Consider the following 22,385-nt stretch of genomic DNA (forward strand, 5'->3'; position numbering starts at 1 on the left):
GGTTTTAAAATGAGTCCCTTGTTAAATGGCTCAGTCCCTAAACATGGCTAGCTTGTTTGAACATTTGAAATATTTTGGGAATTTATTATATGCAGTAAAATTTCCAAATAGCAGCACAAGAGCATGCTGTGGTCCAGTCGAAGGAGGCGCCCAAGTGGGCAACAGCAGGAAGTGAGAGCTTTGATTGCAGACACGCAGCGAGAACTCCCTCCCAAAATCTGTTAGGACTTTAACGGGAGAATTCCAAACATGTTTGCGTGATCAAATGGCCGGGAATGGCCCGTGCTGGTAAACAACAGACTCTGAAGCGTCGCGATGTCCATACAAGAATACATTTGTTAGGTAGGAATTTCTTGAATGTTGGAGGAGAATCAACTCGAGCTTTGGAGCGCTCCAAGACATTAAGAGAGGACAGCAATTGAATCTTGTGGCATTTTGTTGTCAAGGAACTACGATGAAGTGAGTTGAGTAGTTTCATTTACACAATAATAGTGCTTTGCAACAAGATTTGCGGCAAGATGACTTTGTTCTTGTAAAAATCTGAACTTTTCTAATTTCTTCCCCTGAAAAGAAAGCAACTTCATTCTCATCACATTAAATGTGAATTTTTTATCATAACATTTACCATTTACGGAAAATTTGGTGAACTCCGCCTTAGTGAAGTCGGGCAGCACTGACGCTGGCCAAACTCCGGACCAGACCAGTGCCAAGTCCTGGACAAAAACTATCATGGGGCTCTTTGGGACTTGGATGACAGGGAATAGTAATGATTTCCATCCTGGCAAGTGACAGACACTCAAGAGATCAAAAATGGCTCCTGTCAAGACAGGACAACGCCAGTCGACTGTTGGCCTGTCGCACGTTAAGGGGACCACCCAGGAAGTTTGGCGTCGGCCTTGGACATAGACGACATTCCCCGGAAGGCGGACCTACCGCACTGTCATGACAAAACGTCTTCATTCATCAACATCCTGCTTGATGACTGCGGCCAACTGTCAATGAGCAGATGCAGGTGCAGATTCCAAAATGCTAATCATACGGCTCAGTCCATGACAAAGCAACTAAGAATTTCCTCTTAACACACTTAAGAGTTTTTTTTTTCTTCTAAGTTTGAGCTGTGAACAGAATGGAAACATTGAGACATAGGCTAACAAACTTTTGGCTAATTAGAGAAATCGCTCAACTTTAACTCATTCCCTCCCAGCCATTTGCACTGAAGCAATCCCCTTCACTCCCAGCTATTTTACTGGATTTTGACAAGAAACCTACCAAGTGAAAGATTAGTCTCTTCTTTCATCAGGAGAAAAGTATATTTCTATCCGTTTCCGTTTTGCAGCAATTAGCATTAGAATATAGCTAAGTTTCATCAGTATTCACAAATCTTTTTAGAAATGTGAGTAAAGTAGAGGCGGAGCTTTTTTTCAACAAGGCCCTGGTTGATCTATTTTGCTCTGCTGCCAACTGCTGGCCGTTTGTGTAATAACTACCATTTCTTCAACCGTTCTAAGCAGTTGAGAGGATGCATCTAAGCCTTCTGTATGCTCTAGCATAGAAGAAATACATTAAAACGTATAAATACATCTTTGGAACATGTAAACATGTTTTTGGGAGCAAATAAGTTACGATTTTTTTTCAAATTTTGAGCTGCGAACAGAATGAAAACATTGAGAGACACAGGCTAACAAACTTTTGGCTAATTAGAGATACTGCTCAACTTTAAATATCACACCATTTTATAGGAAGCTGATTGTACTAGTAACATTTTAAAGCAATTTCATAGTCATACAAAACAGACTTCTATATAGCCAATGCACCTATTATTTATATATGTTTATTTTTAAAATGAAAATCTAAAGTATTGAGCAACACAGATGTATATTCTTTATCCTCTGCAAAGAACAACAAATTCGGATTACTAGTAATTGTGTATAACTTGCCTATTGGTTGATTTTACATGCAAGATTCCAGAGCTCTTACAGTAAGCGAGGCCTGGGAGTGTATCCCCATCGCGCCCCCAACCCCTCACTGATATTATCCATGCCTGACGTCTGCGTTCCGAGTTGACCCGCTAAGGTGTTGGCTAGGATTCCCACTTCGCTGAAACATGAAGCCGGCGAGCCGTACCCCAATTAGCACCCAGGCCGCACGCCTGCCCACCCCCTCGCCAGGCCCCGGCCCACCCCCCTCGCCGGAGACACGGGCGAGTGGCTCTACAAAGTGGGGATGTTTACGAGTCCTAAGGGGGAAGTGAAAAATCCGAAGCGTAACTCTCCGAGATGATGTCGCCGAGGTCCGCGGGTTGTTCCGCCGCTGCGTGGCGCTTACAATTTGGCTTTGAGGAAATTATTTCTTCTCCTGCTTTGAATGCACTCCAGTTGTAAAGTCAAGTCATAACTATTTTATGTGCAAGCGTGGAAAAAAGACATCAATACAGACGGAGGACAGAGTGAAAACAAATGAGCATCATTTGTTCCATAAAATTTGGGAACCATCTTCATAATAACCAAATTAAAATCATCTCCCTCCAACTTTGTCATCCCCTCCCAGGGAATTAAAAAAATAATAAAAATCACTGGCCTGATAAAAAATGCCTTCGGAGGCTGTCAAACATGTGTAAGCCTCGACTGTGAGGACATAATGGCCAATCAGAAGCAGGAAAAAGGTCATTTCTCCCCCCCAAAAAACAAGCCATGAGTCCAAAATACTACACACATTTTCAAATAAAGAATAACCTAAAAAAAAAAGGTATACAATTAAAAACAGATCAATATAAATTGTGACGTTTATTCAAAAAAGGAAAGAAAAAAGAAACGGAAAAGGAAAGTTTTTCATTTTTCGATGTTCATTCATTTTAAAACCACACTATTCATTTCGATAACATGCGAAACAAATATGTTTTATCACATTCATTTAACATATTTTTTTTTATATATAATCATATGTCTAGTAACCGTAATTATATTACATAGGACACGCTGTGCCTTACAGGAGGCTGACATGTTTCGTCGCCATCTTTCTACTACGGATACCCGAAGGAGACAAACTTAGCGAACGTAGTAATTGGTGGTATGCTCACGAAGTGTGCTCTCTCTGACGCACCGTAGAGCACGTGCTTCAAAATGTATACACCCTTACAAATTAGGTCGTTGCATTCTATTAGTTCACCACTAGATGGTAATTATTTATTTTTTTACACACTGTGGCTTTAAATGTAAACGTAATAAATTTAATATTTCTTTAAATTAAGAAATAAGGACTATTAATAATATATACTTTTTAAATTACTAACAATTTAAGAAAATTTACTGCTGGGCAAATTATTATTTTTTAACCAAATGTTGACTCTTTTTCCCACATAAGAACAATATCTTATGTTTTTATTTATTATTGTGGACGCCAGGATAGTATGGCTGTGACGTGTTGTAAACTTACCAAGCTTATACGTACATTTTTTAACACGAACATCATGCAAATCAACTAGCAATTGTGATTGGTTAGCTAGGATCCAATCATGAACCAGAAGTGTTGACATCATCCAAATGATGCGTTTTTATTGCTTGAGACACACAAATATGTCATGTCCACTGCAATCGAAGGGCTTAAAAAGATATGACTAAAAATACTACAAATAAAATCCCACTCCCCAAAGACAAAACATTTATGTATTTTTGGTGACTTAAATAGGTCTGTATAAAATTAATAAAATGACTACAGTTACTATAAATCGTATTCAAGCAGCACTCCGACATAAGACATCTATCTGCACGTCTCTGTGGACAGTTTTGCCAGTCTTGCGATTTCTTGGGCCAACTCCGCAATCACTCAGCGTCCGCTACTTCCCCGCGAGCGCTTTGACCATTTGTAAGACGTCCAATGTGGAAAACAGAAGCAAGAAGACACAGACGTCCAAGGTCGAGGCCTGTCAGCGCCGGTCTCTCGACCTTTGAACTTTTGCCGACCTCCCGGGACCCGTGCCCCCCCCCCCCCCCCCGCTCACAGGCTAACGTCTCTGTAACCGGATGATCGCTCGTCTACTCGTCCTTTTTAAGTCCTTGCGCACACGCAAGGGGTGAGGACGCTCGCTCTTGCCACATATGTTGCCAGAGACGACTTTTATGAGCGGATTCCCTGTGCGAGTACACTCATATGTTCAGTTTTATGCACTTTCGTGACTTAAAAATAAGTTCAGGGCGCAGCATTATGCCAAAAACTTTGTTGTCACATGTAGGATATAGCCAGGACATGCCAGAATTTTTGCAGGTTTTATATGTTGCTGACAGATGGGTAGATAAAAGCCACCCTACCCCACAGAAATGAGACATATGAAAATAATTCTGGCAATTGTCACATGTAGGACACATCCAGTAAAGCCAGAAACTCCTGCCAGATACCGATATAGACAGAAAAACTTTCCATCGACAAGTAATGCCTGCGTTTCACCTGATTCGTAACCCATATGAAGAATACAGCAGATTGTTGTCGCATGTAGGACACAGGAATTGCAGGAAATTACTACCAATATTTGTGGATGGATGAATGTTGCCTTTTATGCAAGACACATGAAAAATACAGGAAATGTTTGTCATGTGGGACATAGCCAGTACATTCGCCAGAACACTGCAGGTCCTTTAATGTTGACACTGTGATCAATTGTATTCCTTGAATGAGAACAATTGTGAACTGAAACTAAATTGGCTAATACTAAAAAATCAGGACTAACAAATGGGTACAATGAGGTGTGCCCCAAAATGATTCTGCGTGCATCTCCTGGGATGAGTCAAAACCTGAGCGGGTGGAGGAGCGCAGCCAAGCCAGGATGGAAGTCATTAAATTTTGGGGACTGTTTAGTTTCGCTTGTAAAGGGCGAGTTCCTGGAGTGACTCAGCACAAAGATGTTTGCCACCAATCAGTTGAAGGAACGCACACGCAACCAACCTGGAATTTTTCAGCTCCTTCCTGAGTTTCTCTCTCCGACTAACATCCATTCCCGCGGGGACTACAATCTCCTCCAAAAGGAGATTTGCGAGAGAGAAATAAAAAAAAAACGGAATCAATCAGTCCGCACGTCCACCCAGCAGGTGAAACTCGGAATTTTTAAATAAACATTCCTCGTTTTGGGAGCAGCTTACAGTGCGATCACTCACGAGATGAAATGAGCCGAACCGTAAACACGCACCGCTAAATCCTAAACAAACACCTGGAATTCCCTCAAAATGTCAAATTCCACCACTGTTTGAAGGAAATGGTAGCACACAAGGCTGGAAAGAAGAGAAGGTGGAAGCTCGCTGAAACTCATTCCAGCACGTATACCCATGACAACAATCTCCTATAATATCATTCATACAGTAAAAAACAGGCAAAACTCATCAGCAGACATGATTAGTTGATCAAACAACTGCAAGGAATTTCTGGCAAGTAATGGCAGTGTCCTCCATGTGACAACAGCCTATTGTATTCTTTATATATCTTGCAAAACAGCAAAAATGCTTAGAAAATTACTACTTTTTTTTTTGTTTTCTTCTGAAATTTTGGGGGCACCTGCTGGGTGGCCAGTAAAGATCAGTCTTCAAATTCCCCGCATGGCTGTTATAGTCTGGAAATCACTCAAGAAAAATAATCAATAAAGCAGCGGTTCCGTCGGTCCGAAATATCCTCCCGGTTGAAACCGGATCCGGCCCTGAGGCGGCTCACTTGACGATGGGACCCTCGGAGCGGGTCTGGCACCCCCCAGCTGAGAAGTTGCTGCCTCCGACATTCTTTCTGTCGCTTCACCGTGCTTACACAAGGCTTCCCGCCGCGGCGCTGCAAAGCCACAATTAAAGCCGCACAATAAACGCGGCTAACCCAAATAATCGAGTGCGGGATTGCAACAAAGGCTATGCGGTGATTTAGCGTTCGCACGTGTGAAAGAAAGGATGATTGACATCTACGTTCGCGTCGCATCGGCTTCTCCGCAAAGCGTAATTATGATCGACTGACAAAAGCGACACTTCTGCGTGTGCTTTTTTTTTTTTCCACGCCAACACCACACATGCTGATGTAATTAAACAAAGCGCTACCGTTCAGACATCTCACTAAACAGAAGCAGGCCCAGAGCTCGCTAGCATTTCCTTTGAACGGCAACGTTTAAACGGCAGGCAATCCCACCAAGATGCAAATTGACACCATTCCCAAAATGAATACCGCACAGTAAATTGCGACATTATATTTGCTGACGACGAAAATGTTAATCTGGGTTCGACTGAAAAGGGCTGACGAAACAAAACCAACAGGTGGCACTATAACATCTTGACTGACAAAAGACTGCAGCCAATCAGAGACCTGAAGAAAGTCATTTCTACAAAGGGCAAAAGAAGATTAGGTGAGTTATTTGTGTGGTGAATATCTATCTATCTATCTGTCTGTCTGTCTGTCATCCATCTATCCATCCATGCCTGTCTGCAATAAGAAGCAAAAAAACAACTAAAAAGTATTTTTAAGAAATATAAATAAATAAATACACTTTGAATAAAATCTTGATTTATATACACAAGTAAAATTATACACAATATACACCTATAAATATTAAATCAGTTAAATATACCTGAACAGTTTTATATATATTATACAAAATATTACATTATGTAATAAAATAAAATGATAAAATAAAGAATAAAAATATGTTAATTCTATAATAAAATATTAAATATGACTACAATCTGTATAAATATATACATATAAAACAACTTTCCCAAACTAACTTTAGGGACTTAAGCTGACCCACGAATGCCCTCAATTCAAATATTCACACGGCAATTCCACATCTGGGAAATTAAATAAAACAAAAGCACGGCGAGCAGAGAGGATTAAAATTTAACGAGGAGCAGTTTGCCGAGGTTCAACTCTCGGCAAGCGCGCACAACTGGACTTTCCCAGTCTGAATTGTGTGATATTAAACAGATAAAGCAAGAAAAATCAACAACAGGCTGTTTGCATTAAAGCCCCTGGCGGCTGTGTACACTTGGTACTAATGAATCCACGAGCTGTGTACTCTTCTAATGAAGGCGCCGCAGGGCAGCAGCAGCGGCGCGCCAGAAAACACGTGGCACCGCCGACTCATTAAAGCACAAACACATTCATCTTTGATGCGCTTACCGTCAAACGAGAGGAAGACTCGAGGCAGCGGCTGAGGAAGGCCGCTGACGCCTTCGGAGAAGAGGCTCACAAGGAGGAGAAGAAGGGGCGGCATGGCCGACGCCGTCCGTGGCTTGACCAGTGCGGCTGACCGACTCATGACTGACCCGGACGGGACAGCACCGCCTGAAACGGGAGACGGAGCAGTGGAGTTAGAACCACAAAGAAACGGGATGACAGGAGAAGACCTCCACCAAGGCAAAAATAAATACATAAATGAATAAATAAATAAATGTATTGTACTTATTTATACAGATGTAGTCATATTTTATGTGTTTAAAAAAAAAAAAAAATTGGGTTCAGTGTCATTATTATTATAATTTTTTACTTTATTCTTGTATTATTGTTATGTATCACTTGGTTTTAGCTGTGGTTGAGAGTTTAGTTTTTCAGATTGAAAAAGGTAGACAAAAAAGTTTTACAGAAGCAATACACAATTTGATTTACTTATTTAATATTATTTAAAATAAGTTAATAAAAAAATTGCAAATTTTTATTAAATGTATAGGTTTTTTATTAATTAAAAATACAAAATATTTAAATAATTATTTAAAAAATTATAAATGTTCTTAACTTTTCATGTAATTTTATTCATATACTAATTTAATTGCAATACACAGCCTTAATATTTAGAAAAAATAATTAAATTCATTTTTTTAAATTAATTTTGTTCATACTTTCTCCTTAGAATTTTATTAATTTAAGGATAGAGATATATTTACAGATAAAAAATATATTGCACTTGTATTAACAAATTATAATTAAATATATAAAATATTTTAGTTCAAAATTCTTTTATTTTTTCTTCACTTTTTTTTCATTTACTGTAATTTTTTCCTATACTGTCATTTAATTGCACAACACATTAAAAACTTCCATCCATCCATCCATTTTCTTAACCGCTTACTCCTCGCGGGGGTGCTGGAGCTTGTTTAAAATTATTCTAAATTTTTTACTCATTTTTTAAACTAACTTTGCAAAGCCCTCTCCCCATGTTCATATTACTACAAAAAACCCAACATAAATGTATATTTAGAGATATATATAAATTAAAAAAAAATCTCACACCTCGTAAACTTCACTTCTCAAGTCAAAGTCAAGTGCCCCCTATTGGCGAGGAGGTCTTCCTAAATGATTATGGAAACGCGAAAACTTAAGCAAAAATTTTGACATGAACTCGTCAGTCTTCCATTCCGTATCTTTGCACAAGCGTCTTCCTGAAAAATGGATGAAGAAAATCCTCGTTCTTGGTCCAGAACTCAATTATTGATTAGCGGCAGGTAGCGGACCGTTGCGCCGGTGGGGCTCAAGCAAACTCAAAACCTCTTATGGCCATAAAAAAATTGTTTTTACAAGCAGGTGGATCTCTGTTCTCATGGCTTATGCATGCACGCTGAAACATTGATGATCGCTATGCTTCAACAAGGCGATAAAACTTTTAGTGCACTTTGTGCACCAAAAAAAAAATAAAAAAAATAAATAAAAAAAAAGCATTGGGGTACAGACACGCCTCTATCAATAAAATCTTCAATTAAACTGTAGGGGAACACTTTGGGGAATTTGCTGTTCCCAGTGCACCAAGCAAGACCAGTTGGATGGGGTCAGTGTGGAAAAACATGATAAAAATACAAACATTGCTGACTTGCATTTCCCCCCCAGTAAATTTTCCGATTTTTGTAACGTGTGGTCAGGCTCGGACTTGCATTTCATAGTCAATGCATCATCATTACGATCCATTTGACGAAAAATCCTGTTCGGAGACAGTCCATGCCCATCTCCTGCAAATAAACCCACTTAAGTGATCAAATATGGTTCCCACAATACTCATAGTCGCACCCTGGCCTCCAAAAATCATTGCCAATCTAATCATCGTCCCCAGTTGTCCAAACGTGATCCAATCCTCCTGAACATCTGCTCAACTCTGGTGGAGAATTGCTGGCCATTGAAATTCCCGCAGCTGCTTAAGTCTTCTCCCTGACATCCCGACATGCGTGCGAGCGCTTCCCCGGACGCCTCTTGAACCCGACCCGGACCCCCGCCAATCCACACCTTGGGACAAGTGTCAAAATACAGGAATTCCAGAATCTTGTGGAATTCCAGCCATTAAGCAGTGGACGTCGGACTACTGTATATGTGCTTATCCAGCATTCCAAACACCACCCTAAAAACTTCATAACAAGATATTCACGACTCTCCGTCTGCTTTTCCTGAAACATTCCGGCATCATAAAAATAGCTGAGTAGACGACGGAGTTTAAAAAGGGTTGCTCAATCTGTCCCGTGTGTTGGTACACCACACCCAGCTACACTGACAGCAGATGTTCATAATCAGAGAATTTGGAACATTCGGGCTGGTGTATAAACTCCGTAGAGTTGAAACAAAGTTGAAAAGTGGCAGAAATGCGTGAGACTTGACAATCGGATGGTACACCTGACGATGCCTCCCACCTGATCCTGATTCTGGAAAGATCCCGGTGTGACACACTCACCTTTCAGAAGCGTCCCCCCCCCCACTCCTAATCCAAGTGAAGGTAGAGAACCCGAATGGTAAACGGGGATTTAAAAAAATAATAATATTTAAGCAGGTCCTGGGACTCCGAGGAACTGATTCGCCTTGCGAGCGGAGTTGACTGAGCGGCGAGGAGAGGGAGGAGAGCGGGAAGAGGCAGTGAGGGGCGGGTGTCCTGTTACGCCAACACCCCCCCCCCCCTCCGCTCCTCTTCCTCACCCCTCTCACGTGCCCCCCCACCCCGACATTAACAAGACAGCAAACGCAAGAGCTTCAAATTTTGCCAATGAATGCTTACATAACATATGATTATTAATTGCTGGCCGCCTAAACGGGCTGCGGTAGCAACATTTTCTTGCGATTATCTGGTGAAGACATTTTCTTAAAGCCTTTTTCATACTGTTTTCCCGCTAAATTGCCGCATCAGAGGGGTAACGAACTTGTGCGCATTCGCAAAGCCGATGCGGGTTGCCCAGTTAACATAATCAGTTGACGTCACGCACTCACTTGAAACGCGGATAAAATAATTGTAAAAGTGTAAAAGAGGATTTTGTTAGCTCGTCCTCAACTGTTGGCTGCCTGGACGGGCTGCACTTTCACGCTACATTCCCAGTAAATTGCTGCATCAGAAGCATAACGATAGAGCCCAATGTGCGTCACACAACTTCACACTCCGATTGAGGTTGGTTGATTCTTGGCTGCCTCAACAGGCTGTGGGTTAAGAGATAAATTTTCTCGCTATTATTTACTGCAGATCTTTCGGAACTGAGTCATGTTTTGAGCAAAAATCTTCGCCCAGATAGTAAACAAGACGTATTCGTACTTCTATTTGCATATTTGGGATGCAACTCCCGGGAAAAACACGCGTGTTGGGAATAACAGAGGTGGCGATAAGGCGGCGGCCGGTTTTGAAACTCTCAAAACATTTTTTAGCGGCCCTCTGAGGGATTTAAATTTGATCTTGAATTGTAGCTAAGGTCCAACAAGCAGATGGACCTTAACGCCGTCAGTGAGATCATCTAGTTTTATCTTGACGATCTTCATCCCTTTGGGTATGGACTGATTGGGTGTGAATTTTATTATCGGTTTGCATCAATCCTGTCCTCCAGTAAGCTTGTTTTTGGGTTCCACTGGCTGACATTCCTCATTGATGTGGAATGTTCATATCAAGCCTCTTTCCAGCTGTTTTTCAAGGCAAAACAAAAGAGATGACCGCAACGGGACCCGATCAGCTCTGCTTTGAACAAAGACAGCAGCAACTCACGGACCAAACAAAGAAAAGCGGCGACAGAAGCAATTCTTCTCCAAACATTACAAATTTATGCTGTGTGAAAAACTGTGCCTCAATGCTCCATAAAAACATACAAACTGGTTCTGTCAGTTTGACTGTTTTTATAACAAGCATGGGTAAACTTTTGAGTAAAACTGTTATTACTGATATTTTTCTCTAATTTACACAAAAAAAATGATTAACTTTCAAATGTTTTAAGTATCCCAAATACATATTTATACGTTTTTTTAATGTTGTTTTTTTATGCTAGAGCTTTGATGTCGTTTCTCAACTGCACAGAACGGTTGTTTTAATTACTCACAATACTAAATAGATTTGTGAATAATGATGAAACTTAGCTTTATTCTAATGCTAATTGCTGCATAACGGAAACAGATAGAAATATACTTTTTTTTCCTGATGAAAGAGGAGACTCTAATCTTTCTTTTGGTAGTTAATACAGTAATAGTAGTTAATACTAAAACGGCCAGCAGGTGGCAGCAGAGTATCGAGGGCCATGTTGCAACAAGCTCTTTTTTTGCCAGTGTTTTCAACAGGTTTGTGAATAATGATGAAACTTAGCTATATTCTAATTCTAGGTTCCATGTTTTGATAGCAATCGAACACAATATTCTGTGGGCCTTGCAAAATCAGTCAAAATCCAACAGCCGGGAGTGAAGGGGGTCGCTTCAGGGAAAATGGCTGGGAGTGAATGAGTTAATACAAAATAACTACATTTATCAATTTTAAGAAAACAACTATATTATTGCAACAAACATCGGGACTCTTCTTAATGTAAATGTTCAGTAAAGTTTATCAGAATATTATTAAAGTATTTCACAATCAAGTGATTATTAGCTCGAATATAAAAAAAAAGAAAAAAAAAAGATCGAAAGTGAAGTGGGCTTAAGTTTGGTGTTGGCGGAACTCCAAATCTTTGTTTTCACAGCGGCAAATGTGTTTGCTAAAGCATACAGTGCAACTGAAGCCTGTGAACGTTTGTTGGTCAAAGTAAGTCACACTTAGGTCGTAATGTCAGCGGCGTGCTTTCATAAACTGCGCTCCACTCACTTAAGACGTCACATCGCTTTGATGCGTACGCCGAGAGGACACAACATTACCAGGGCGAGTAATCGAAAACAGACGAGCACAGCGTCACTGGCGTTTTTTTTTTTTATGATGGAACAGATGTAGATGTAGTCAGTCTAGAGTGGCTTTGCAGATGCGCAAGATTGATGCTTCAATCCCCACAACGGAGCTAAATTAAAAAACAAACAAAAAAAAAACACAGTTTGACTGTCAGGTTAAGCTCACAAGTGGGATCTTTCCACGTGCTTTGACGGACGCTCGGTTTATGGGTTTTCTAGTCACCGCTGGGGCATCGCTGGGGCATCGCTGGGGCATCGCTGGGGCATCGCTGGGGCATTGCCGTCAACCCCCCCCCCCGTGTCGGAAATCCTGTACCAGGCCCATGCGACATCTGGCTCTCATTTTGCATACCATCAAACGCAAACCGCGACTGATTGTGATATCGGAATAATCAACGCAGATTTGATGGTTTGTTTTGTGCGTGCGCCACATTTACATTTCATTTGCATTCCAGCACCGCCGGCCCGATACATATGTCGAGAGAATCTAATCAGGGCACGTCATGTATATTCAACGCGAACGTCTATTTTCAGAGGAATTTGACTTTCATAGAGCAGCCATGCTGAGTCATCATTAATTCTAATCAGCGGTGGACAGTAATTGTGAGTGAAATCCTGCTTGGGTGGGTTGTGTTTAGACAAATTAAGTATTGGCCGACGCAGAACGTTTTGAAATTTAAATCAAACTTTTTGTGCTTCCGTACTTCTAATTTCAACAGCTTGACTTTTGACAAAAGATGTCCCTCCGGGACAACGAGCCAATTCGATAGAGACTCCAACGGGAATACCTGAGAATAATGCAGAGTGCCCCTCATCTAATTAACTGTATTCATTCCGGGGGGATGAGAGGGGTGGAGACCACCTTGTTGAGTTAATTAAACATGCTGGCTTTTACGACGCCCGCTCATTTACTTAGCGCGGGTATTCATTATTGATCAGAACCCCAAGTAATCCCGACTTAATGGTTTAGAGGTCTGCAGGCGGGTCAAGTAATCAAGTTGATTGAGCGATGACAAAATGACTGATTACGGCCGCGACGGGATGGAGATAAATGGGATTACTGTGCAAAAGTCAGATCTTGTTCAAGACACAAGGAGGACATAGTTTGTTTTTTTTGGTCCACGTTGATGCCTAAAACAGTCAATCCTTCCGAAATTTTATTGTGACAAAGAAAAAAAAATCAATGCGTGATAAAACGGCTAGTGTTGGTGGTAAAATTCCGGTCGCCATAAGGCCAAACTTTAGATGACATACCATCTTAACATTGTAGGAAGATATTTTTTTTCCACCATTGTATGAATGTTACCTAACAGGTGACCAGGAAATACTCCTGATTTGAACCCTGAGTGAGTCACCTAGGAATTGTTTGGATTTTGCTAGAGGTGTCAGGCGATTAATTTTTTTTTTTGATTAATCGCATGACTTCAGCAGTTAACTCACGATTAATCACAAATTTTATATCTGTTCTAAGAGTTTTCATACTCTTGTTAACATAAAAGTGGGCAAAAATGTTAAACTAATAGAAACATGGCTGCATCTTTTAGTCATTGATATAGTAATTTCATTTTAAAAAATTAAAATGAGTTAAAATGAAAAAGATATACTGTTCTGTTTAAAAAAATTGTGTGATATTGATTTGTGTTGGTCATTTTTCTGCCACAAGATGGCATAATTGCATTTGTAAGACATTGGTAACAAATCAGTGCATTCTAATCTTTAACATGAAGTAACTTTATGCACATTTTAAAATTATAAAACACAACATTACCACACTCTCCACAAATATATACATTATTATTAAATGTATTACTGCTAAATTTTGACACGGATGTGTCTGCTGCATTGCGACCGGAATTCATTCCCCCAGTACAGGCTTTTTAAGAAAACGTGTGGTGTTAAAGGAACTTTAAATTAACACACTAATTTTGACACCCCCAGTTTTTTTGCTAATTTAGATCAGGGAGTCCCAAAACACATAACACTTGCTACAAGATTTCAGCATTTGAGTCCAGAGACCCAGAGGACACCTACAAGTAGAGACAATTAGCACCCCTTCTCCCATGACTCAGGTAAAAACCTCTGGTGCATGTTTCACCAAATGCAACTTGGCAGGTGACCCTCACAGACAAACTAATTTGTGGAGGGTGTCCATAAGGTATTTAACAGAACTGACAACCAGGTTGGACAAATTAGAGGAAGGAACTGGAAGTTCTGATATTGAGGGAGGGAAGTTTTTGGCATCTCATAAGGTTTTGCAAGTCACCTTTTACTCTGGGGAATGCTTTACAGAAAGCAACCTGGTGATTGTACCGCAGTGCCGGGGCATATTTGAGCAGGGAACCGTAAATCCCAAGGCTGAGTAGTCGTCAGCGGGTGTTAGGTCTGAGGGATGTTTCACAGAAAGCAACCTGGCAAATGAACCTCAGGGAACGGACTCATTTGTGGAGTGTGTCTGGGAGATGTTTCACAGAAGGCACGCAGGTGAGTGAACCTCTGAGAGGGACTTGATGTTGAGAGGTTCCAATCGGAGGGAGAGGAGAGGTCACAAGCCGCTCCAGTGGATGTTTCACAGAAGGAAATCTGGCAAGTAAACCTCAGGGACGAAACAATTTGTGGAGGAGTGTTTGGAGGTTCAGGGATTGAGTGGTTCCGCTACGTGGGGAAGTCTCCGACCTGTCAGGGGGTCTTTGCTCGTCGCCTCCCCGTGGGGACACATGGGAACCAACTTCACGCATCTGTATCTAATGCCAAGGTCGGGTAAGGGATACGACTTAACCCTTGACCCGGGGTGAAAGTCAGTCATTCGTCAAGCTTCGTTGGATCACAAGCTCTCTGTCTCGTACTAAGTTTTCATGTCTGGGGTGGGGGGGGGGGGGGGCTGCTTGATGTGTTTAAATGGGCGTCAGTGGAGCAAGTGGTGAGACCCCCCACCCGCAATCTGGAGGGTCGCAGCCACTTCAGGGCAGACAGTCCATCTTCAAGGTTTATTTTGGCGTCGCACACCCGCCTGTCCGTTGTCCCATTTAGCCGCGACGTGAGTTTAAACCACACTTTGCCAACCGTCGGACGTTTACATGATCCAGGATGGATGGCGCTCTGGCCCCTCGCCTGCGCGCCATGTATACATTACGCCTTTCTTAGTCTCGCTCAAACTCGTGTCTTCCCATGCTGGTATTGTTAAAAGTTGTTATGAAAAGCACATGGATGGAAATGGGGGGGAAAGAGCTTGTATACAACTAAGCCGGAACGACAATATCTCACCTTGGCTGGGCCCTAAATACAAGACACTTCTGAACTAATTCTGGGTCTTCCCTTACGGATCTGATTAAGCCATTTTGAAAGGATCCCTATGTTGAAAGAAAGTGGATTTGACTCACATATTGGTAGACAAATTATGGTTCTTCTTTTACGGCTCCGATAAAGGATTATTATTTTTTTTTTATCAGAATGCGTCCGAAGAGGTTTTGTCTCCAGGAGAGCGATAACACCTGAGACTCACTTCCCCTGCTCTGGTACTTAAAAGTGCACAGTTGCAGCAATATCCCACTTTGTGAATAAATACCAGATCTTGTGTTACGGCTCGGAAACCCGCCTTTGAAAGTCACTTCTGTTTCGACCCCAGGAGCCAACTGAACATATTTACAACTGTTGATTGACATGTGGAATGGATGACACGCAAGGTGAACCCTGACCTTTAAATGAGGGCTCTGACTGACTAGAAGCACCCACGGAAGATTCATGAAGAAAGAAAATCCCATCCTGGGGGGACTGGCGTGGCAGTGATAGAATGTATATTTTCCCGTTGGCTGATCAGATGGCGATGGCGCCTCCTGTCAAAAGTAATCACGGTAGATCTTATCGGAAGTCAAGCTCAGGTGGTCCAATCGTCCACGCCGATTATCGGGAAGTTTAGCGGGAGGTTAAGGCAACATTTATCCCAACGCATGGTGAAGCAAGGGACCAAGGACCACCACTGGCTTTTGTTTTCTCTCAATATTGCTTAACTTGCGTTTAAGGTCCATTTGGGCAGCAAATACCTACATAAAGGATGGATTAACGCCATCTGCTAGTTGCCGTGAACTACGTTAGTCCTCTGCACCAGATTTGGAAAAACGCTAATACAGTGGTTCTTAACCTTGCTGGAGCAACTGAAACCCAACCAGTTTCCTCTGTGCATTCACCAAAACCTTATTCATTGAAAATAAATATGACACAAGACATACATTAGGTATAGAGTTGATTGGTGAATAAAATTAACAGGGAGAGTAGCCTTTTCATCTAATCTAAATGCATTGTGTTATGGTACTGGCCATAGCTACAAGCTAATCAGACATTAGCAGACGAAAATAGCTGTAAAACATGAGTTCATGTCCTATTTACAAAGAAAATGGCTACACTAGGCCTAAATCACATTGTCAGGTAATTAATGACGGTATCACATGTTACACCAAACTCCAAGTTTATTTTAAAAATCTGTTTTTGAAGAGAACTCACCCGCCACGTGATTAGAGACACCTGCCTGCACAAACTAGCCTGTCCTCTTCGTGGCATGCTAGCAAACGGAGCTCTTCCTGTTTTAAATTTTAAAAATGACAGCTTCTTTAATGCCATACAAAATTTCAAACTGGCAAATAAACTACATTTATAGACAGTCAATTAGAAGTTGAAATGTGATTCAACAAACCTGTGCTGTTTGGTGCGAGTGGGAGAAACGGGGGGGGGGGGGGGGGGGCATAAATTGGAAACATGTGTCATTGACTCAAATTGGGAAATGCTGCTACCTGGTGGATGAGCAATGCACTGCAAGACAAACGCATGACAGTATTACAAGGTAGTTTCACAGAATTATTATTTATTTTTTTAAACAGGATGAGCGACCAATATTTTTGGATTATATTATTTGTACTTTAGTACGACACTTAAAGCAGCACTAATAGAAAAGTGTACAGTATAAACCACAATATATATGAAAATTTAACTAATATAATGTATACTGAATAATTCAATAAACACAAACAATTCTAAATATATCTTTATAAAGTAAAAAACAAATGATTAGATGACAATTAAAAAAATGTACAGTATTTAATCTTAAGAGCCCATTTGAATTAGTGGCCACATGAGGGTGCTGTCTCCACGTTAAGTTGATGAAAATTTATATCTGCATTCTGTGTACAGTATGAGAAAAATGTAGAAATTCATTCATAGATTTTCAGTCAAAACAATGTGATTGATGACTTGAATATTTAATAAGCTATCTCACAAGTATAGATAGCATCAGGCTACAAACACCATTGAAACATAATAGAACACTGATTTATCTAAAGTATTTAGACATTTCCTTCCAGTCAATGATGAAGTGTTCTTCTATTATCATTCATGCAGCATCAATATTATTCAAATATTCATAATTCTCCTTCTCAAGCAATGGTAGGAAATTCTTGTATTTTCTTTTCATTTCCGCCCTAATCAGTCTTTGCTGAGTCGGCACGCTGTACCAAATTGCTGCAGTCATCAATAAAACTAGGAAGAGGATGAAATACTTGTTGAACTATATAACATTACATATTACAAAACCACTTTACTCAAACAAACACTGTAGAAGAAAAACAGCTTTTGAATAACCACTGTAGTGCTTAACATGAAAACCTCACACCTAGAATTCGAGATCCTTCCGGATGGCCCTGAAGAGGCGGACGAGGGACCCGGCCCAAGCCCGGCGCCTCTCCGTCCCGTCCGCTGCCGCGGCAGCAGTCTGGACGGCGTACACCAGCGTCAGCACAGTTCTCTCAAAGTCAGGTGCGCTCAGAGGGCGGCTGCGTCCGTCCAGTCGGGCGGACAGACGAAGGACCTGCGGGAGGCTCTTGGGGAGGACGGCGTCGCAGATGAGCTCCAGTGAGCGAACGCCACGCAGGGACGCCAGCTCCGGGTCGGCGATGACGAGCGGCTCTTGGCCTCTGATCTCCATTCCGGAAAGCAGGATCTGAATGGAAGACAAGGAAAAGGAGTTAGTTGGGTGTATAAAGTTGATTTAGTGGGAAAAGAATGTGGCGGGTTGAAACAAAAAAAGACAACGACAAAAAATACATTCCTGGTCTTCCTGTTGATGATTAGCGGCGTGCTAACCTCAAAGAGGAGCTCCACGTCCTTCACAGATTGCTGGAAGGAAGGATCCAGCAGCCAGGGTGCACCCTGCTTTGGATGCAACGCCGCCGGGTACAAAGCTGAGACAGCAGGACAAGAACAATATTGACTAAAATGAAAAAAAAAAGATCCCTCTGGCAAAAATTGTTTAAAATTCTTCCTTACCTCTAAAGATTAAATTGTGTTTTGAAAAACTGAAAATGGACATGCCCCACTGCTAACTTATTGATTATTCAATTAATTGTACTCTCCTCTCGTTTGTTCCTTGAAAAGCGAGCGATACGATGTTCACTCAATGAATTCGTTAGCGTAGCCTGATGCGCATTTGCCCGCACGGGGAATTTGTAATCCCAGTGGAACAACAAAGCTACGCTAATTAGCGCAGCTAAACGCTAGCGCTAGTTGGCTGGAGGCGTGCTCCCGCGCGGAAGAAAACAAAATGGAGGATGAAAGGAAGGGAAGACATCTTGTTAAAAGGAACCCTGACTGTAACACAAGTTTGCTCTATATTATTTGGTTGTTACTAACATAACTATGAGATTAATTTTTCAAAATTCCAGTTTAATACATTTTGTCGAAACTTTATTTGGACGTACACCGCCATTGTTATTTACATCGCAACGCATTCAGTGCGTAGTAACGTAGAATGGCAGCTGGCTCTGTGCCCAGCAATGTGAAACGCCCATAAAGAAAGCAAGGTATCGTATCGTTCCTAAAGAAACAACATGCGATCGGGAGAGTCACACTCTCGTCATTCACCAGACGTCACTAGGCAATGAATGCGTTGCGACGTAAATAACGATAGCGGCGTACTTCTAAATAAAGTTTCTACAAAATGTATTAAACTGGAAATGATTTTTGAAAAATGAATCTCATAGTTACAACCAAATAAATAATATAGAGCAAACTTGTTTTTACAGTCGCGGTTCCTTTTAAGTCATCCAGGGAACCCACGCTCATCCTTGCTCCGCCCACAAATACACAAACAATACACAAACCAGCCAAAGAAAAGTAAGCTCAATCAAGTAGTCATACATGATGACATTTTGGTCCAACTCCAAATTTGACCACACATTTCAGGCTTTATGGTTCAAGGCAATTTTTACAGGAATTTTGTCTTCTGCTTGTCTGGTTATCATCACAAATTTTTCATTGTTCTCCCCTTCTGCATTGACTTTGAGGTATATTTGCCCAAATTGTTCGTTAGACAACTCTTTTCCCCACTATTTAGTAACAATCACACGTGTCAAGTTGTTTTAGGGTCACGTGACGGGACGAAAGCTATGCGAGAAATTCCTCAGTGATCATAGCCAGCAACAACAAAACGCAGACTTTCCAATCCAAAACCTGATTTGACGGATTAATAATGAGTTTTGTAGTTTTGTTTTTTAAAGTCTGTAAACATTTGCAAGTCAGACTCACCTGAACGAGGGTGTTGAGCAGACACCACGCTGAAGAAGAGCATAACTGCCAGGAGCACGTCAGAAGCCATCGGGAAGCGTCTGTTCTCGCGTTCTTCACCTTCTGGTCGTCCGCCGTCTCCTGTCATGTCGTGTCGCACCGACTCCGATTGTCATCTGGAAGCAATCAGACGTCTGGACTGGACCGGACGTCCTTCTTCGGCGCAGCTCACACAATACACTGACTGGCTGACTGATTGGACCAGAAGCTTTTGCTTGGCATGAATGCAGTGCTTCAATTTTTTTTTTTGTTACACCCTTTCAGGAAGAAAAATATTTTTCACACACAACCAACTCAGCCACGACTATAAATAGCATAATTTGTCTATAAAATTGTTATAAGTACACGTCTGCAGATGCACTAATACGACTGTCACGCTCTGACAATGAGCATGCCACTGCCACCTACTGTAGTGTATGTGCAATTGCACTCCATCACTTGCACTCCTGGCATCACTGCGCCCCCCGATTTGAGAAGCACTGCATTAACAAATAAGGCAAGAAGCTCCTATTGCTTAGGACAGTCAGAGATGGTACCAATGTATGCCGGAGGTGTAACCCAAAACACATTTTAAAATGTTTCACTTGTAATAAATGGTCTCACTTGAAGAAATTATGATTTATAACATTTAATTATAAAAAATAATAAATTGTAGGTAATTATAAGAAGATAACAAAAATAAAATAATGTAAAATACATTATACGTACAAATTATACATATATTTTATTTTTTTAATATTTATTATTGAAATCAAACGATTTAATAAATGTAAGGATTTTAAAATGTTCTGTTAAAATATCTATTATACTAAGATCTATTTAAAAAATCTATAATTATAAATTATAATAATTAAAAAAATTAATACAAGTAAAATGGTCTATTTTACAAATGTATCTACAATAAATCAAGTATTTAATGAAGTAAATATTTTTTTAATGTAGATATAAAATTTCTTATTAAATCAATGTTAATAGAAAATCAATTAACCAGTTAAAAATAGTTTAAAAAAAAGGACAACTAAATTTACAACAAAAATTTGATTAACATTGAGTAATTTCTATAAATGTATTTATTTTAATATGAATCTAACATTTAATTTATTTGCAAAAACAACCAATCTAATACAATATATTTTTAAAATTTATTAATTTCAAAATTGTTAAATTTTACCCACCAAAAATAATTAGATTTTAGTACATATTTGGAAAGCAATTATTAATGAGATGATTTAAAAAATAGAATACATTTCAACTTAACCCCCTGCCCGCTCCTAAAGAAAATTTTAAGCCAAAAATTTAAATAAACAGTAAAAGGGCTGTTTTTTACGTAACTTTGTCTCCTGCTGGTTTAAAAAAGAAAATCGGATACACCTCGCTTGGGTTAACTGTGTAGTTTGATGAAACGAACGTCGTCGTCATTGATGATTGCGTTACGTGACCTGAGCTTCATACGCTTTCCCTCACGCTTTTTTTTTTTTGTTTCTTGCTCATTGCTGATTCCATCGAGAGCGAAGCCTGCATGAGGCCCTTATCGGAGGGGGGGTTAAACGTTGATATCTGCCGCCTTGTTGTTTACCGGCGCCTCTTTTTAATTTCCCACAAGAACGTCGGCAGAATATTATCTGCCTTTTAAAAGTCCCCGACCAAGGAGGAAATCAGATCTGCGCTGCTTGTTTTTGTGCGCGCGCCCGTGACACACTGTGCTGTTCCCTGCAATACAAGCAGATATGAAATTATTTCTTCTTCTTTTTTTTCATAAGCTTTGAGAGACAGACACCAACACAGAGATTACGAGAGGAAAAACATGTCGAGCCCATTCGGACATGACATTACATGTAAAGGTCAAGAGGCGCTGTGCTCACGTCCTTCCGATAGCATTCAAGACCAGAGTTGTGTGTGTTTGTGGTTCCCATCACATTGTGTTGAATGTCGTGGTAAATTGTTGTAGTCAAGTTTTGCGCATTTTGTGTGAGGTCACACTACTGCCCATGACCAGAAGGGGGCAGTGTGAAGACACTTGTGTCCTGATTAAATGTTAGCAAAGGTTACCATACTTTTCCAATATAGCCATTAGTGTCCTCATTCATTCAATATTAATTGTTACCTTATTAATACTGTCTTTGAGCCATAATCTATGCAAACTGCTGATTCACTCAAAATAAGCAAAATATATGAACAAATCTGTGCTTGTTGCTCTTATTGGGTGTGACGTGCAAAAAGCCAAGTGAAACGTATCCCTTGTTAAAAGATAACACTTCTTCACCCCCCATCTCGACACCCCGAGCCCCCCTCCCAAAGCCAAGCGTCTTGTTGGATGGCATCTGTCGCCGCCTCCCCATCGACTCATCATGTCTGGTTGGTAATTAAATCTCTACGTTTCCAGACAATGGCGGCGATCGCAACCAGACGAAATCAAGAGTTGTTCCAAACGGCTGCTTGTTAGGCTGTGAAAGCGCAGATCCAATCACCATCCCTCCTTCGAGGATTCTTTTTTTTGTTTGTTTTTTTAACGTCTTGGCAAAAGTTCTGAAAAGCTTTTTTTGGGAAGGGGGATATGATGTGACAAATATAATTAAAGTAACTCCACTTTGGAAACTGTTAAGTGCTCATTATTATTACTACATGTCTAGTGGTAAACAATAACACGAACACCCTAATTAAGAGTCGAGCATTTGCTTCCT

The 22,385-nt window shown here is 40.7% G+C and overlaps 2 protein-coding genes across 3 annotated transcripts in view; both read right to left on the minus strand.

Moving 5' to 3' along the window:
- The window catches only part of sema3c (sema domain, immunoglobulin domain (Ig), short basic domain, secreted, (semaphorin) 3C), a 36,897-nt gene extending 20,089 nt beyond the window's left edge, over window positions 1–16,808 (minus strand). The window contains exons 1-3 of one of the 2 annotated variants that reach the window (XM_086058638.1): window positions 16,784–16,808; window positions 16,594–16,670; window positions 7,135–7,299 (exon numbers count right to left, since the gene is read on the minus strand). In XM_086058638.1, coding sequence (XP_085914764.1) covers window positions 7,135–7,273 — 139 coding nt within the window. In that variant the 5' untranslated portion in view covers window positions 7,274–7,299; window positions 16,594–16,670; window positions 16,784–16,808. Of the gene's footprint in view, window positions 1–7,134; window positions 7,300–9,661; window positions 9,819–16,593; window positions 16,671–16,783 lie in introns of those variants that run through there. The other variant, XM_086058639.1, reaches the window with a different exon arrangement.
- Window positions 16,809–16,959: 151 nt separating this feature from the next.
- Window positions 16,960–20,233, minus strand: fam180a (family with sequence similarity 180 member A). The gene is made up of 3 exons (XM_086059792.1): window positions 19,666–20,233; window positions 18,226–18,323; window positions 16,960–18,082 (listed from the first exon to the last, which is right to left on the minus strand). Exons 1-3 carry the CDS (start codon window positions 19,790–19,792, stop codon window positions 17,756–17,758), a joined length of 552 nt encoding a protein of 183 aa, XP_085915918.1. The 5' UTR covers window positions 19,793–20,233; the 3' UTR covers window positions 16,960–17,755.
- Between the last annotated feature and the right edge of the window lie 2,152 nt (window positions 20,234–22,385).

Source organism: Leptonotus elevatus, chromosome 17 (assembly GCF_054856555.1).
Source record: "Leptonotus elevatus isolate MCC_2025b chromosome 17, RoL_Lele_1.0, whole genome shotgun sequence".
Classification (NCBI taxonomy): Eukaryota; Metazoa; Chordata; class Actinopteri; order Syngnathiformes; family Syngnathidae; genus Leptonotus; species Leptonotus elevatus.